This window comes from Camelina sativa, chromosome 20, assembly GCF_030686135.1.
Source record: "Camelina sativa cultivar CO46 ecotype springtype chromosome 20, ASM3068613v1".
Lineage (NCBI taxonomy): Eukaryota > Viridiplantae > Streptophyta > Magnoliopsida > Brassicales > Brassicaceae > Camelina > Camelina sativa.
The window spans coordinates 3349016-3364420 of NC_141899.1; the positions used below are offsets into that span (position 1 = coordinate 3349016).

The 15405-nt window shown below is 38.3% G+C and overlaps 4 protein-coding genes across 13 annotated transcripts; 3 read left to right on the top strand and 1 right to left on the bottom strand.

Annotated features, from left to right (window-relative positions):
- Positions 1–324: 324 nt before the first annotated feature.
- On the top strand, positions 325–2510 carry LOC104769059 (GDSL esterase/lipase At5g08460). The gene is made up of 5 exons (XM_010493180.3): positions 325–671; positions 789–916; positions 1323–1565; positions 1801–2065; positions 2192–2510. Exons 1-5 carry the CDS (start codon positions 413–415, stop codon positions 2410–2412), a joined length of 1116 nt encoding a protein of 371 aa, XP_010491482.1. The 5' UTR covers positions 325–412; the 3' UTR covers positions 2413–2510.
- Positions 2511–2918: 408 nt separating this feature from the next.
- Positions 2919–10227, top strand: LOC104769060 (peroxisomal ATPase PEX1). Of its 7 annotated transcripts, none has more exons than XM_019242385.2 (17): positions 2919–3181; positions 3311–3484; positions 3720–3819; positions 4000–4485; positions 4826–5578; positions 6031–6122; positions 6435–6508; positions 6611–6833; positions 7172–7265; positions 7357–7511; positions 7652–7876; positions 8246–8446; positions 8753–8878; positions 8957–9018; positions 9216–9333; positions 9568–9840; positions 9935–10227. In XM_019242385.2, the coding sequence occupies exons 1-17, from the start codon at positions 2987–2989 to the stop codon at positions 9971–9973; spliced, it is 3390 nt and encodes a 1129-aa protein (XP_019097930.2). In that variant the 5' UTR covers positions 2919–2986; the 3' UTR covers positions 9974–10227. The 7 variants fall into 7 exon arrangements, with proteins under 7 accessions (XP_019097930.2, XP_087361730.1, XP_087361732.1 ...); XM_087505604.1 differs by having other exon boundaries at positions 2927–3181; positions 3720–3815; XM_087505606.1 differs by having other exon boundaries at positions 2947–3181; positions 3971–4485.
- A 262-nt stretch (positions 10228–10489) lies between these two features.
- On the bottom strand, positions 10490–15311 carry LOC104769063 (putative pentatricopeptide repeat-containing protein At5g08490). Of its 4 annotated transcripts, none has more exons than XM_087505611.1 (3): positions 11828–15311; positions 11582–11706; positions 10490–11287 (listed from the first exon to the last, which is right to left on the bottom strand). In XM_087505611.1, exon 1 carries the CDS (start codon positions 15028–15030, stop codon positions 12481–12483), a length of 2550 nt encoding a protein of 849 aa, XP_087361737.1. In that variant the 5' UTR covers positions 15031–15311; the 3' UTR covers positions 10490–11287; positions 11582–11706; positions 11828–12480. The 4 variants fall into 4 exon arrangements, with proteins under 4 accessions (XP_087361737.1, XP_087361738.1, XP_087361736.1 ...); XM_087505612.1 differs by having other exon boundaries at positions 10490–11156; positions 11794–15311; XM_087505610.1 differs by having other exon boundaries at positions 11794–15311.
- Positions 11796–12486, top strand: LOC104769062 (VQ motif-containing protein 31). The gene is made up of 2 exons (XM_010493186.3): positions 11796–12054; positions 12148–12486. The coding sequence occupies exons 1-2, from the start codon at positions 11796–11798 to the stop codon at positions 12321–12323; spliced, it is 435 nt and encodes a 144-aa protein (XP_010491488.2). The 3' UTR covers positions 12324–12486.
- Positions 15312–15405: the final 94 nt, after the last annotated feature.

Genomic DNA, 15405 nt, shown 5'->3' on the forward strand with positions numbered 1-15405 from the left:
CTCTTTCGTGTTTCATGAATTTATAACACTGGTAAGAATTATGCAATATAATGACCATATTTATTTGAGTATAAAGGCAAAGAAATGATAAGTAGATTTGGTCTTCGAGGGCTTTCCCCGCACCAATCAGGCAATCACCATCCATCAAGTTTTGAGCTAATGAAACTGACCTGTCGAATTAATGTTTATATAGGCTTTGTTGCTTTAAAGAGAAACCGCTATATGTACCATTCATTTCTCTACTACAGTTTTCTGTTTTATAAGTCAACGGCAAAAACAGAGCTCATTAAATTCACTGATACGAAATAAATAATTTAAAGATAATACTATATCGAAGAAGCCACCATCTCTACTTATATCTCGAGCCACCATGCATGAGAGTGAAATATTCAAATTTTAAAGACATAGTAAAATGTCGTCTTTCACAGTACAGTCATTAGTACTTGTATCATGGTTTGTTGTAGTAGCAGTACTCGCCGGTGGAGAAGACTCATCGGACGCGGCAATGTTTCCTGCGATGTTTGTGTTTGGAGACTCGTTGGTGGACAACGGAAACAATAACCACTTGAACTCACTGGCTAGGTCCAACTATCTCCCATACGGCATTGATTTCGCCGGAAACCAACCTACTGGTCGCTTCTGTAACGGCAAAACCATCGTCGATTTCGTCGGTACATATATACATTACATTGGTCCCTCTGCATGCATAAATTTAGGACAAGATTTTTCATATTTCTCCATTTTGCGTTAAGTTATATAGTAATGGGGATGTACATGGATGGTTGCAGGAGAGTTGCTAGGGCTGCCAGATATACCGGCGTTTATGGACACGGTGGACGGAGAAGTTGATATTAGCGGGGGAGTGAACTATGCCTCGGCTGCCGGAGGAATCTTAGAAGAAACCGGTCGCCAATTGGTACTTTATTTGTATCTTAATGTTTTCATAATATATTTTTAAAAAATCAAAACAATTTGACTAAGTATAGGTTATATGTATGTTTTTCACGTTAGTTAAGTTAATATCGACATTTGTAATTTGTTTAAAAAAATTGATTAAACCAGATGAACATTATGAATTTTCTATTAAAAAAAAAAACATTATGAATTTTCTATAAAGAATCCAAGTTCAAAACCTCCAAATCTAAAACCAAAAGGTAAGTTTTAGATATTGAAATTTATGTATTTGGCTAGCCACATTTGAATCACGAAGAGTATTAAATGTCAAGTGACTTTGATTGGGTGCGTGAAGCTTTTGGCTAGAGACATGCACATGAGTATTATTAGTAAGTAACACTAATAAATGTGGAGTTGCATGCATGAAGGGAGAGAGATTCAGCATGGCAAGACAAGTGGAGAACTTCGAGAAGACATTAGTGGAGATAACTAGGATGAGTAGATCAGAGTCAGTAAAGGAGTATATGGCAAAGTCATTGGTGGTGGTGTCACTGGGAAACAATGACTACATCAACAATTATCTGAAACCATCGCTTTTCCTCACAAACTCCATTTACGATCCTACTTCATTCGCCGACCTCCTTGTCTCCAACTTCACCACTCATCTCCTTGTAAGTCTTACCTACTCCATGCATGATGCATCGATTTTATACTGCATTTTCTTTAATTAATTACAAATCAACCAACTAACCATATATGTGTAACGTGTGTGACATCCGGCCGGGTGCCTAAAAACCATATACGTAAATGAATACGAATTTATGGTTATCAAGTGTTACAGATTTTATAGCAATTAATACTTATGTTAAAAAGCTGATTAATTCGAATTTTCTATATTTTGTTTAGAAATTGTATGGAAAGGGGTTTAGGAAATTTGTATTAGCCGGTGTGGGTCCATTGGGTTGTATACCGGACCAACTAGCAGCCCGAGCGGCTCCACCAGGTGAATGCGTGGAGGCGGTCAACGAGATGGCTGAACTTTTCAACAACCGCCTTATATCGCTGGTGGATCGTCTCAATTCCGACAACAAAACCGCCAGTGAAGGCATCTTTGTATACGGCAACACATATGGAGCCGCCGTGGATATCCTCACCAACCCTTTTGCTTACGGTTACGTATCTAACTTATTTATGTCTTCTACTACACTTTCTAATCAAATGTTTCGTTTTAGGTTAGTCCAGAACTCCAGATCACTTCATATATAAATCTTATTAATAGTTTAATAAATCTTTGTAGGATTCGAAGTGACGGATAGAGGATGTTGTGGAGTAGGGAGAAACAGGGGAGAAATAACGTGTTTGCCACTAGCGGTACCATGTGCTTTCAGAGACCGGCACGTGTTCTGGGATGCATTTCATCCAACAGAAGCTTTTAATCTCATAATTGCTCGTAGAGCCTTTAATGGTTCCAAATCGGATTGTTACCCCATTAACCTTTCTCAACTCTCTCGTCTCTAATTCTCATCACAAGCTTATAATTCTTCTTTATGTATCTTGTGTTTTGCCACTTTCAAGTTTTGTAGACTTGTAGTACCAATGCATATTTCTTCTCATTACCTTTTCTGTGTGATACATATCTGATCACTGATGACCCCATCTATATGGGCTATATGGCCTATATTTTAATTTGAAGGTTGATTATTCCCTAATGATTGCATTATGCAGTAAAACATGAGACAGTTTTGAAATTAACTGTAGAAGCTTATTTTCTACGTTTTGCTTGGTTAAGAACATAGTAGAAACTTTCATGCGTAACGATAACATAGAAACGTTGCATACTTGCATGCATGTTAGCGGAATGATTCAATGAAAGCAAGTTCATATATAGTAATCTTTGGTTTTGTTAATCGTAAAGTCATTAGATTTGTCAAAAGTATATAAAAACTAAAATTTAAAAGGCCCAATTAGGAAATTAGAAAGCCCAAATTTAAAGTATCGAAGCCCAAAACGAGGCTAGCAATTCTACAAAGAAGATGATAAGCTTGGAAAACTGTACCAGTCTCGAAATCGGCAAATAATTCTCACCGGCGCGATGGAAACGGAAGCGGTGGTTCGTACCGTCGCCGGCGTAGACTGTTTCGTCTCATTACCTCGTCAGATACTTCATGCGCTTCAATCCACTAGCTCCTCCCCTCTTCCTCCGCTTCTCCCTGTTGAGCTGCGCTCCGGTGACCGCCGTTGGTCAGTAGCTTGGTCTGGCTCTAGCTCATCCTCTTCTGCGATCGAGGTTCCTCTCTCTCTCTCTCCCTCTCTCTAGATTTGATTTCATTTAGTCAAACCCAGTAATCTACTTCGGTTTTGGAGGTCTGATACTATTTTATTTTCCCCTGTTTTGATTTTTGTTTATGTCAATAAGGTCGCTCGAGTGTTTGCGGAAAGCATTTCTTTGCCGGATGGTACAGTTGTTCAAGTTCGTGTTCTTCCTAATGTGCCCAAGGCTACTTTAGTTACAGTCGAACCAGATACTGAAGATGACTGGGAAGTTCTTGAGCTCAATGCTGAACTTGCCGAGGCTGCTATACTTAGTCAGGTTAGTTATTGTTCCTAGATATTGTTTACTTAACTCTTACATTGTTCCTCTATTTTTATCACCAGCTCAAAAGATTTTGATTATACCCACAAGTAATTTTAGCATCGTTGTCTTGTTTCCCTCTGTGTCCTTTCTCTCTGCTTACCTATATTTTCATGCTTCGTGATTGTTTTTGACGATAGCATAATCAGTTAGAAAAATGCTCTGCTGAGGAACTTTCGAAAATGTGTTTTAGGTGAGGATACTACATGAGACCATGAAATTCCCTTTGTGGTTGCATGACCGAACCGTGATAAGATTTTCCGTGGTTTCAACATTTCCATCAAAAGGGGTGGGTAAGACCATCTTTATTCCGCACCTTTGTTGTATTATCGTTGTCTAAACTTTAAAATTTTTTCTTCTTATTACTTATCTTCCCTGGGATAGAAAAAGGGCGGGTAAGACCAGATCTTATGCTTACATTCATTACAATTTTATTACTGACAGAAGTGTCTTGACTGGTGGCTCGTTTTCAGTACAACTTGTGCCAGGAACTGAAGTGGCTGTGGCTCCAAAGAGACGTGACAGAAACCTCAATGCAAAAAAGAGTCCTGATGCTGTTGCTCCAGAAAAAGAGTGTAACAGTCTGAAGGTTCTATTACGTGTACAAGATACTGATAAATCAACCTTTCATAAAGCTGATATCAAAGGATTTGAGCTAAGGGTAGCTCTCACTTCCATTGCCTATATTCATCCAGATACTGCCAAGAAATACTCTCTAGAATCTCTTCAGTTGATTTCTGTATCCCCTAGAATACCTTTGAAAGGTAGTGCAAAAAAGGATGAAGCCTTAAATATGAAAGACAGTGAAGCTTCAAAGGTGGCCGAAAATGGCAGTCCAAGCGCAAAGAAAGAGCCCCGTCAAGCGATTCTTCGTCTTGTTTTTTCAGATTTAGCTGCTCTAGGACATCTAATGATGCCCGAGTCTCTTCGTCTCTATCTAGGAGCAGGCCTACACTCATGTGAGTAAAATTTTGCTTAAACATATAGATGTTTTTGTTTTATGTACGTCCAAAATTTTGATGTTTAGTGTAAAAATCTGATCCACCTGTTCAGCTTGGTCATTAAAATGTACGGAAAGACTGACCTGAAGTTAAATTGACTGGTTATTAACAATATGCGACACTAGAATTTTTGTTTTTGCTTTTAATGTTGTGACTATCAGGAAATAAACTTGTAAGATATTTTTCAGTTATCGTGCAGGTGAATCCAAAAATCATAAGAAGCATACTTGTGCAGTTTTCCATTCTCAATTGAGCTTTGTTATCACAGAAACATAATAAGAGTTATCATTTGTTGCAGGGGTTTACTTAAGGGGATGCAATGTAAAAGTAGACAAAGAAATTCCTGCTTTTTCACTTTCTCCTTGCGTCTTCAAGATTTCTGAAAAGGAAAAGGTGCTGGATAGAGGTACAAATATTCTTGGTAATCATAATTCTAGTAGAAAAGACAGTCATCCACCTTCTGGCTTGAGCACCTATATGGATGTTGTTGACTGGTCTGGGCACGATAAGGTTGTTACAGCTCTTTCATCTGAGGGTTTGCATGACAAAGGAAATCAAGATAATGCCTATCAAGTTAAGAATAAAAAAGGATTGGAATGCCTTACTCGCCTGTGGTCATTGGCACAGCTTGATGCTATTACGTCAGTCACTGGAGTTGATGCTAGTTCGTTAATTGTAGGAAGAGAAACGTTTCTCCATTTCGAAGTTAGAGGGCTCGAATCTTATATATCAAGAGATAGGCAGTCCTCTGTTAATGATCGCTGGGAAAGTGGGAAGAAGGATAAAAATGCTCCTTTAGAAATTTTGTACGTCATGACGGTCTCTGACGAGTCTTTACTTGGTGATAAATTCGCTGCGTATGAGCTTAGCCTGGATAGAAGTGAGAAGAGGGACAACGTGGTGCATATTGAGCCAGTCCTTGCGAAGATGAATCTTGGTGACCCGATATATTTGACGACGTCTCCTAAAGAAACACACTTTAATAAAGGTGTTTCCCCGGATATATCTTCCTTGGCGTGGATGGGCCCAATTGTGTTGGATGTTATCAAGCGTAGGTTTCACTTTCTTGGCTTCATCTTGCTTGAATCTTAAAAACGTGATGTCGCACGCACAATCAGATATATCTGTGGTTGCATATAAATATTAAATAAATTAGTCACGTATAAGGCTATAAGTGTTGTTCGGCTATAGCTGCACTTGATAAGATATATTTACCCTGGCACAATTCGAAGAAGTTAGACAGACATAGCTCATGCTTAATTTCGGATAACATAGGTCTAGCTTAAAATTTTGGTTTCATTCTGTATTAGCTTTTGTTGTAGCATGTGTTCTAGTTGCATATGTCTTTTAATCAATTGTTTGACCTCAATAGAAAAATTGCTTGGTAATCTAATTTTTTAGATAATCTTCGTATATGGTTGATTTTTAATCTGCGTCTTTTATTGCATTTGGAGAATGTTTATTAATGAATCTGTTCCTAAAGCCAACAATGCTATTATGCAGGGATGACCGTGTTGTTGTCTCCAGCAGCTGCAATGTGGTTTAGCAAGTTCAGAATTCCATCACCTGGACATATTCTCATATATGGGCCTCCTGTGAGTTCTCATTTTAGTTGTTCCATTTGGTATCCCTCAAATATGATTTTTGTTCATTTTATTATGGCCCTTTGGTTTACTTGGGTTTAAATTCCCAGTTGATTTCTTCTCTGGCAATGTTAGTACCTAACCCATTCAAAGGCTATCCCTTTGGCCAGGCATGAGTGTCCGAATGTATATCTTGAATCTTTAGATTTGTTCTTCCGTAAAATCATAAAACATTGTTTCCCTGGCTTGCAGTCGTTTCTTAATTCTCCATTTTTCCTATTGAAACAACCTGGTTGTTTACTGGGTCAAGCTTCTGGTTGATAGGGTTCAGGAAAAACAATATTGGCAAGAGCTGCTGCAAAGTACTTCGAAGAACAGAAAGACTTGTTGGCACATGTGTGAGTGGTTTTGGTTTGGTTTACGTTTGTCTACCAACTTCATTTATGTTCAAGAGATTATTTCTGGTCAGATGTGGTCTAAGTATTGATTTCTTTGTGCAGGATTCTAGTATCTTGTTCTGCACTTGCCTTGGAGAAGGTTCAACACATTCATAAAGTCCTTTCTGGTGTAATAGCTGAGGGCTTGGAACATGCACCATCTGTCATCATTTTGGATGATCTTGATAGCATTATCTCATCGTCTTCAGATACCGAAGGAACACAAGCTTCGGCTGCAATTACAATGCTTACAAAATTCCTAACAGATGCTATGGATGATTATGGGGTATGAACTTTTGAAAGATATAAGGTCCAACAGTTCAGTGTTCTCAAATATTATATCCACATATGCATCATGAGTTGCTTTGTGAAGTATGGTGAATTTAATTATCTGAATGCAAGATTTCCTCCATGCGAAGACAAACGTCACTTCTCTTGATAGTTTGGATAACTGCTTTCACCTTTCTAATTAAGGCGTACAACATTAATTGGTTGTTCTTGGAACTTCTCGAACGCACTCTTCTCCAAGAAATTCCTTTAGAGTTTAGAGACTCATTCCTAGATGGTATATTATATATCTCACTCACGTTTAGTTAACCAGTTATATTTTTGTTCACCCAACAGGAATACAGGAATGTTTCTTGTGGAATTGGTCCACTTGCATTTGTTGCTTCTGTCCAGTCTCTGGAACAATTTCCACAGACATTAAGCTCATCAGGTACAAACTTGTTATATACCACTACCTCAACCTGTTTGAACAAATATTATTTCTACCGAATCAGTTCATTTGAATTATTCATTATTTGCAGGAAGGTTTGACTTCCATGTGCAACTGGCTGCTCCTGCTACCTCAGAACGTGGGGCCATACTGAAGCACGAGATACAGAAACGCCTTTTAGACTGTTCAGAAGACATATTGCTTGACTTAGCTGCTAAATGTGAAGGATATGATGCGTATGACTTGGTATTTAGAATTTTCTATATGCTTTTAAAATTTGCCTTTGTGCGAAGACCAGAGAAGATAGTATCTGTAATTTTGCATGTTACGTAAATATTTTTGTTCAAGCAATTTACAGTGCTCTATTTGGATTCTCTTTGTTTCAGGAAATATTGGTTGATAGAGCTGTTCATGCTGCCATTGGCCGGCATCTACCTTATGAATCAAATAATCTATCCAAATATTCTTTGGTCAAAGAAGACTTTACTCGAGCTATGCATGAATTTGTGCCTGTTGCCATGCGTGACATCACAAAATCTGCCTCTGAGGGTGGTCGCTTGGGGTGGGAAGATGTGGGAGGTGTGACTGATATTAAAAATGCTATCAAAGAGGTATATAAGCATGCTGATTGCCATATCTTATTTTGCTGCCTTCATTGATCTTAATAGTGTGGGGTAAGTATTTGCGGACATTGCTAGCCTATTATAACTGCAACCAGGAAAAATCTGTTACCTGCATCTTTGTCTGCTGGCTTTTGCTTATATCGTTGGATGTTCTCTTACTGAACTTAGGGAACAATATTTCTATAAGACCCTGAGCTGATATAAGTTGAATTATCTTGGTTAATCTGACGGAAATAATGACACTGGTCAATAATATAATGTAGTGCTACTGTTATGTTAACAAATACAGTTTGAACCAGTTCTTATATAGAGATATAATTTTGGTTATGCAATTTATTTGCTCTTTGCAATGTCCAGATGATTGAGTTACCATCAAAATATCCAAAAATCTTTGCAAAATCTCCTTTGCGTTTGAGATCGAATGTTCTCTTGTATGGCCCACCTGGTTGTGGGAAGACTCACATTGTTGCTGCAGCTGCTGCCGCGTGTTCCCTACGGTTTATATCGGTGAAGGGGCCTGAGCTGTTAAACAAATACATTGGTGCATCTGAACAAGCGGTAAGAATGATACGTTTCTTTTTTTTTTCCATCTTCAAGAACCTTTTGAGATTTATTATGCTTTTCAGTTCCTTAGTGGCGCATGCTTATCTATAGTGTTGAATATATTTTGAATCTTCTGAGTTTCTTGCTTAGTCTTAACCTTGTATTAAACAATAGAATTGTAAAGAAACCTCAGTTGAAAAAAGTTTCTAGAGAAAAGTTTACAGACAGCTTTGTTCTTTTGGAACTGTTTGTTCTTTACTAGTCTCTTTCCTAAAAAGCTAATGTTTCCGCATCTCTGATAATGAAAAACACTTCTCTCAGGTCCGTGATATATTTTCAAAAGCAGCAGCGGCAGCACCGTGCATACTCTTTTTCGATGAATTTGATTCCATTGCTCCGAAGAGAGGACATGACAACACCGGAGTAACTGATCGAGTTGTTAATCAAGTAAGTTGATTCAAAGTATTTGCATATTTGATTCACAAAAAGTGCAAACATCTCATGTGATATTGTTGTTTTGCGTAGTTTCTGACAGAACTGGATGGAGTTGAAGTTCTGACCGGGGTCTTTGTTTTTGCTGCAACGAGGTATTTACACCAGAATAAGTCTATATTGCATATCATATTCAGTGTTCGATGGATTCATAAAATCTACAGCAAACGGTGGATTCTTCTGAGTTAATGATTAATAATAAATCCAATATATTATAGGAGCCATCAATTTATGTTTTTCATTACATACAAAGGATGTATTATGACTTTATAATGGTTTTACCCATAAACAGTAGACCAGATTTACTTGATCCTGCTCTCCTAAGACCTGGCCGGCTTGATCGTTTGCTTATGTGTGACTTTCCTTCCCCACCAGAGCGATTAGAGATTCTTACAGTTCTTTCGAGAAAGGTTAGTACTCTCAGTTACATCATTTCTGCTATTCAGTTTTTCCCCTCAAACGGTCAAACCTCAGGTAAAGTATGTATGTTACATGTCTGAACAACCATAGAATTCCTATATGACTAAGCCATTTCCATCGGATTCTGACAATCATTTGATGGTCTCCCTTGACAATTATGTATATTAGAGCTATCTATACTTCATTACATTAAAATGACCAAATATCTTTCTGCATATCTGCAGCTTCCGATGGCTGATGATATTGACTTAGAACCTATAGCTTTGATGACTGAAGGCTTCAGTGGAGCTGATCTTCAAGCTCTTCTCTCAGATGCCCAGCTTGCAGCTGTTCACGACTTTCTGAACAGAGAAGATAAACCTGAAACCGGAACTACGCCAATAATAACTGATCCTCTTCTGAAGTCAATCGCTTCGAAAACTAAGCCATCGGTTTCCGAAACCGAGAAGCAAAAGCTCTATGACATATATAGCCAGTTTCTAGATTCAAGAAAATCGGTATCTCTCTCTCTCCCCTCTCTAATTCCTATTCTCTTTTATACAAACCCAGTAGTTGATTACTAACAATATCAAAATCTTTTTTTGCTTGCAGTCAAGAGAATCAAAGGGCAAAAGAGCAACCTTAGCATAATCAAAGGAATTACAAAGACCAAAAGGAATGGTTACATTGTAGAATCACATCATGATGTAAAATTTGCTTTATGATATATATGCCCACTGATAAGCATTATAGTCAAAATGGTTAGAGTTTTAAAATAAAGATCGTAAGAGAGCCATAATTTGTTGGCCTCTTTGTAGGGTAAGTTCTACAAAATCCAAACGACCATAAACAGACTTTTCAAAACGAACTAAATCTGTAACTAATGATAAGATTCGTTTGTTTAATTCTGGAATTGTTAAAACTTAAAAGCTGTGATTTTTTGTTTTAATTTAAGAAAACATAAATAAAATACTCCAAAATTTCAATAAAGTTTTCTTTATTTCTAGTTTATGAAAGAAAATGTAACAATGTATACAGGACAGTCAGTTTTAATCATGAAACAAAACAATTATCCAAAAAATAAGGGGAAAAAATGAGAAAGGTAAAGATTGTTGCCACCTATCTTTGAGAACGCCAGTGATTAAAAATGTTGTTATGGCAAGAACCTTGAAAAGAGTCAACCAAAATATCTTTTAGGAGACGAACAGAGTCAGTTTCGGCAGTTGAGAAACTGTCATGAGTTCAGTTAATATATCATCGTCACATTACAGCTAAACATAAAAACCAAAAAAGAAGCAAAAAAACAAAACAGAGTTTGGTTTGGTTTGTAAAAATGGCAGAGAGAGAGAAAGAGAGGTTGCTGTGACGTCTCTCTCTCCCTATCTCCTTAACCGAAACGGCATGCATTTCTTCCTTCTTTAACTTCCTTTCTCCATTCCTTCACGACAAGAATGAAATTAACTCATCACAAAATATGTCATTTTTGATGTTTGACCAAACAAAAAAAACAAATGTGACAAAAACACCAAACCCAAAAACGGTTAAGAACAAAAAAGGATAAAATAGTCTTTTTCTTCTCCTCCTTATTCTTCTCCTGATTTTCCTCTCTCTTCATTTTCTTCTCTTTTCTGGTATATGAACAAAGTTCTGAGCTGTGACCATTAGACCAACAACAGTCTTTATATCTTCTTTCTATCTCTCTCTTTCTATTATTTCCCTTCTTCTGTTTTATGTTCCTATTTCTTCAAAAACTACAGCATTCGCATTCAAATTCACCTTCACTTGCTGCCTCGGCTTGCTCTTCAGGTATGTCTTTCGTCCTGTTCTTCATTCTCTGTAATTCATGTGTAGGGTTGCATTAAACAGAAACCCACAAGTTTGGCTATCAACAGTTCTCTCATCATATGAACAAGTAACCACCGTAAAGATGATGATGGAGAAGTCGGGTTTAGTACATGAAAAGCCCTGTTCATTGTCATTCCTACAATTAGTAATAGCACCAAACTTTGATATAGATTTTTGAGTATACACCAAGTCAAAGCAAATTCAGGAAAAGCCAATTTTTTATTGTTTTTTTCCCCATAATATAAGAATATAGTGGTCTTTTTAAAATGCTAAGGTTTGAGTACACGACTGCCTCTCCTTTTGTATGTAAGCTATTAATGTTTGGAGTTGCTTGTTTTCGAAAAATTATGACAATGGAAGTCTATAAGAAAGATAGCTGATACCGGATTTAGAGAAAACTTCTGAGTATTTTACCTTCCAATCCCATCACTCCCATTTCTGAACTCCTTGCATGAATCTGACGTTCATTGGTTCTTTAGATGGGACTACATTCTCCGAAGTCACTTTTCATGTTTAAATATTTTACATCTTCTGACCAACTGCATAAATGGTCGCATTGTCACAGGTCAGAGGCCAAAATAGGTGGAATTCATATTCAAAGCCTGTTTTGTTAGAGAAAAACTTACATATGAATAACAAAGGGAGTCAGAACGTTGCTACCTGCAAGCCTGTCACTACATTTGTCCAAACCGACACCAACACTTTCAGAGAAATTGTGCAGCGATTGACAGGTCCATCAGAGAACAACTCTGCAGTCGCGCCACCAGAAGCAACCGTGATAAAAACCGTCATACAAAAGAAGCCAACTTCAAAGCTCCATGAGAGAAGGCAATGCATGAGGCCAAAGCTTGAAATTGTCAAACCTCCTCTAAGCTTTAAGCCCACTGGTACGACACCATCATCTAAATCTGGTAATACCAACCTTTTAACAAGTCCAGTGGGCACCCCTTCTTCATTGTTCTCTAACTTGTCCTTGGTAGAAGGGGAGAAAGCCGAACCAGATAGTTGTACAACAAACATTGAAGAAGAGGAGAAAGCCATTAAAGAAAGACGCTTTTACTTGCATCCATCGCCAAGGTCTAAACCAGGGTATACAGAACCAGAACTGCTTCCTTTGTTTCCTTTAACTTCTCCCAATTCAAGTGGCAAACCATAAACCTGACAGATTAATCATAAGCTTGTTCTCTGCCTACAATCCCAAAGATTATGTACATGTAGCGTTCTCACTCAAGAATTGTCTCTGTAATCTATGTGCAATGTCCTTGTGTAGACCATCATGATCTAGCTTTGCAATGTTTTATGATTTTCATCGATTAAAACACCACAGGCTCCTTCATCTGAAGATACAAAGCATTCACTAAGTCGAAAATACTGTCTCTATGAGGGTGAGAACAATCTCCAGACACAAATACATTCCTTTGCCCATCCTCTTCTAGCCAGCTACATCCTGCTGGCTTTTTCATTTCCTTTTTCTTCATTAGGTTTCTCAACTCCATCACGCCTTCCCATTTAGCATCTGTAGCAAACATGTTCGAAATTAGAACGTGGTTCCCAGTATCGTCAGATTCAGCTTGCAAAAGATGATTTGCAACTGAGTGCCCCAGATCCATCCTGTTATAGGTAGTACATGCCCTTAACAGTGTTCCCCATATATTTGCATTAGGTTCAACTGGCATCTGTGTGACAAAAGAATATGCATCATCAAGTTGACCCCCTCGAGCAAGTAGATCTACTGCACAAGCATATTGTTCCATTGTAGGAATCATACCGTGAACCGTCCTTATTGAGTCATATATTTGCAATCCATCCTGTATTAACCCCGCATGACAGCATGCAGTCAACAGAGTTGTTATGAAAACATGATCGGGCTTAATGTTCGAGTCAATCATATGAGAGTAGATCATAAGTGCTTCCTTACCCCTACCATGCACAGCATACCCAGCTACCATAGCAGTGAACATAACCAGATCTCTATGAGCATCTGATTGGAAAACAGAATATGCATGCTTCAAGCTGCCACATTTAGCATATACATCTAGTAGAGTCCCCTTCAGGCGGATATCACCAAGTCCGCCTCTAATAATATATCCATGACATTGTCTTACTAGATGCAGAGAGGCTACCTGCGCACAAACAGGGAGGAGATTCATGATAGTCACAGTGTTAGGCCTCATCCCTCGAACTTGTATCTCACGGAAAACGCCGATGGCTTCATTAGGGCAACAACTTTCAGCATAGATACGAATCATCAAACTCCAAGTGGTGAGATCAGTTGTAGACATCTCACTGAACAGCATATGAGCATCATCATGACTTCCACTATTAACATATCCTGATAACATGGAGTTATAGGTAACCAAAGTTCTCCTCTCTGACAAACCCTGAAATATCTTATGGGCGTACTCTACATTACCACATTTGGCATATGCATCAAGCAATGCATTGCCAAGCTTGGGTTCCTCTTCATCATGTAAAAGACCGGCCTTAAGTGAGTACCCATGAACTTCTTTTACCTTACCAACTCCCTGTACATTTGTGCAGAATTTGACTAGGCTTAAAACAGTGATAGAGTCTAAAGTTATTGCTTCATTAAACAAGTGGTGCAAGAGGTTCAAAAACCGAAAATGCCTAGGACTGTCTGCGAAGGCATCAACTATAGTATTCCAAGATATTATATCCTTCGTGGATATCAGTGAAAAGGCCCCATATGCTGCACTCGTGTCACCAAATCTTGCATAGAAACTAATGAGAGCATTGCCAACTGATGTATCCTCCAAAAGGTAAGAATGGCGCAAAATATAATTATGGATCTCTTTGCCAAAGGTCAAGTCACTTAACTGCGCACAGACAGGAAGGATGCTTACAATAGTTACCGAATCAGGAGAAACATCCCCCTTATGCACTAACTTTTGAAATAACCGCAAGGCTTTAAACCACTCACAATTTGATGCATAACCGGCTATGACAACGTTCCATGAAACAAGATCTTTGGAACCCATCCTTGTAAACAATGAGGCTGCTTCTTCCATTCTTCCAACTCTCAAATAGAAACTCACAAGAGAATTGCATACAAAAACATGGGTTTGCAACCAAGACCTGTGCACAACATAACTGTGAATCTGCCTTCCACTTTGATAGGCAATGTCCTTGTCCATAGAAGCGCAAACTGGCAAAATATTTGCAATAGTTGCATAGTTAGGCTCTGCAGGTTCCTTCAGCATAAGACAAAACGATCTAAATGCATGGGCCATCATCTTGTTCTCAGAAAACCCAGCAATAATCGCATTCCAAGAGACAACATCTTTGTCAGATATACCATCAAACGCAGTATAAGCATCAGGGAAAACAAGCCCACATTTGGCATACATGGAAACCAGAGCATTCCCCACAAGTGTATCTTTTTCAAAACCGGTTTTGATAACATAAGAATGCATACTCTTCCCATTGTATGAATCCCCAAGACGAACACACACAGGAAGAACTATCGCAAATGTAACAGAGCTGGGCTTAGGTTCGTCAGCAAAGTGCATGGCTTTGAAAAACCTCAACGTCTCATGAGCACAAGAATCCGAAAGTCCAGTCAGAACAATGTTCCAAACAACAGGATCAACACTGTTCATTTGCCTAAACATCTTCTGGCAATCATCCATCCTCTTGCATTTCGCATACATGTTGAGAACTGACTTCGAAACCACAGTGCAGTCCATATGACCAAGCTTGGTCACGCAACCGTGCAGAGCTCTCCCTGATATGACCTCAGACACTGAAGCACAAGATTTGATAACATCCGAAAAAACCCTATGATCAGTTCCAAAACCAGACATAAGTCTGAATTTTTGAACAAATTGCCGCAAAGTCTCCATCTTTCCCCTAAATATCACAGCAACGCCCGTTTATTAAGAAAGCCCACGTTAGAGAATTTGGATCAGACATTTTCACAAACACCTGATATGCAAGAACAGTTTCCTTCCAACTATGTAACACTACAGATATAAGCGTTTTCCATATGTGACAGACACAGGAGAAATTGAAAAGCCAGAAGCTTGATTATTTCATTAAGCAACGAAGATGTCGCTCAGTCTCCATCTCCCCCACACATAAAAAGCAAGGCGAGAGTATTTTCATCTGAGCGAACTGGAATTATAAATATGTGGACTTTTCTGACTTTAATTAAATATAAAGGGCTAATAAGAAAATACTAAATTAGTTAAGTCCTTGAACGCAAATTTACTATTCCT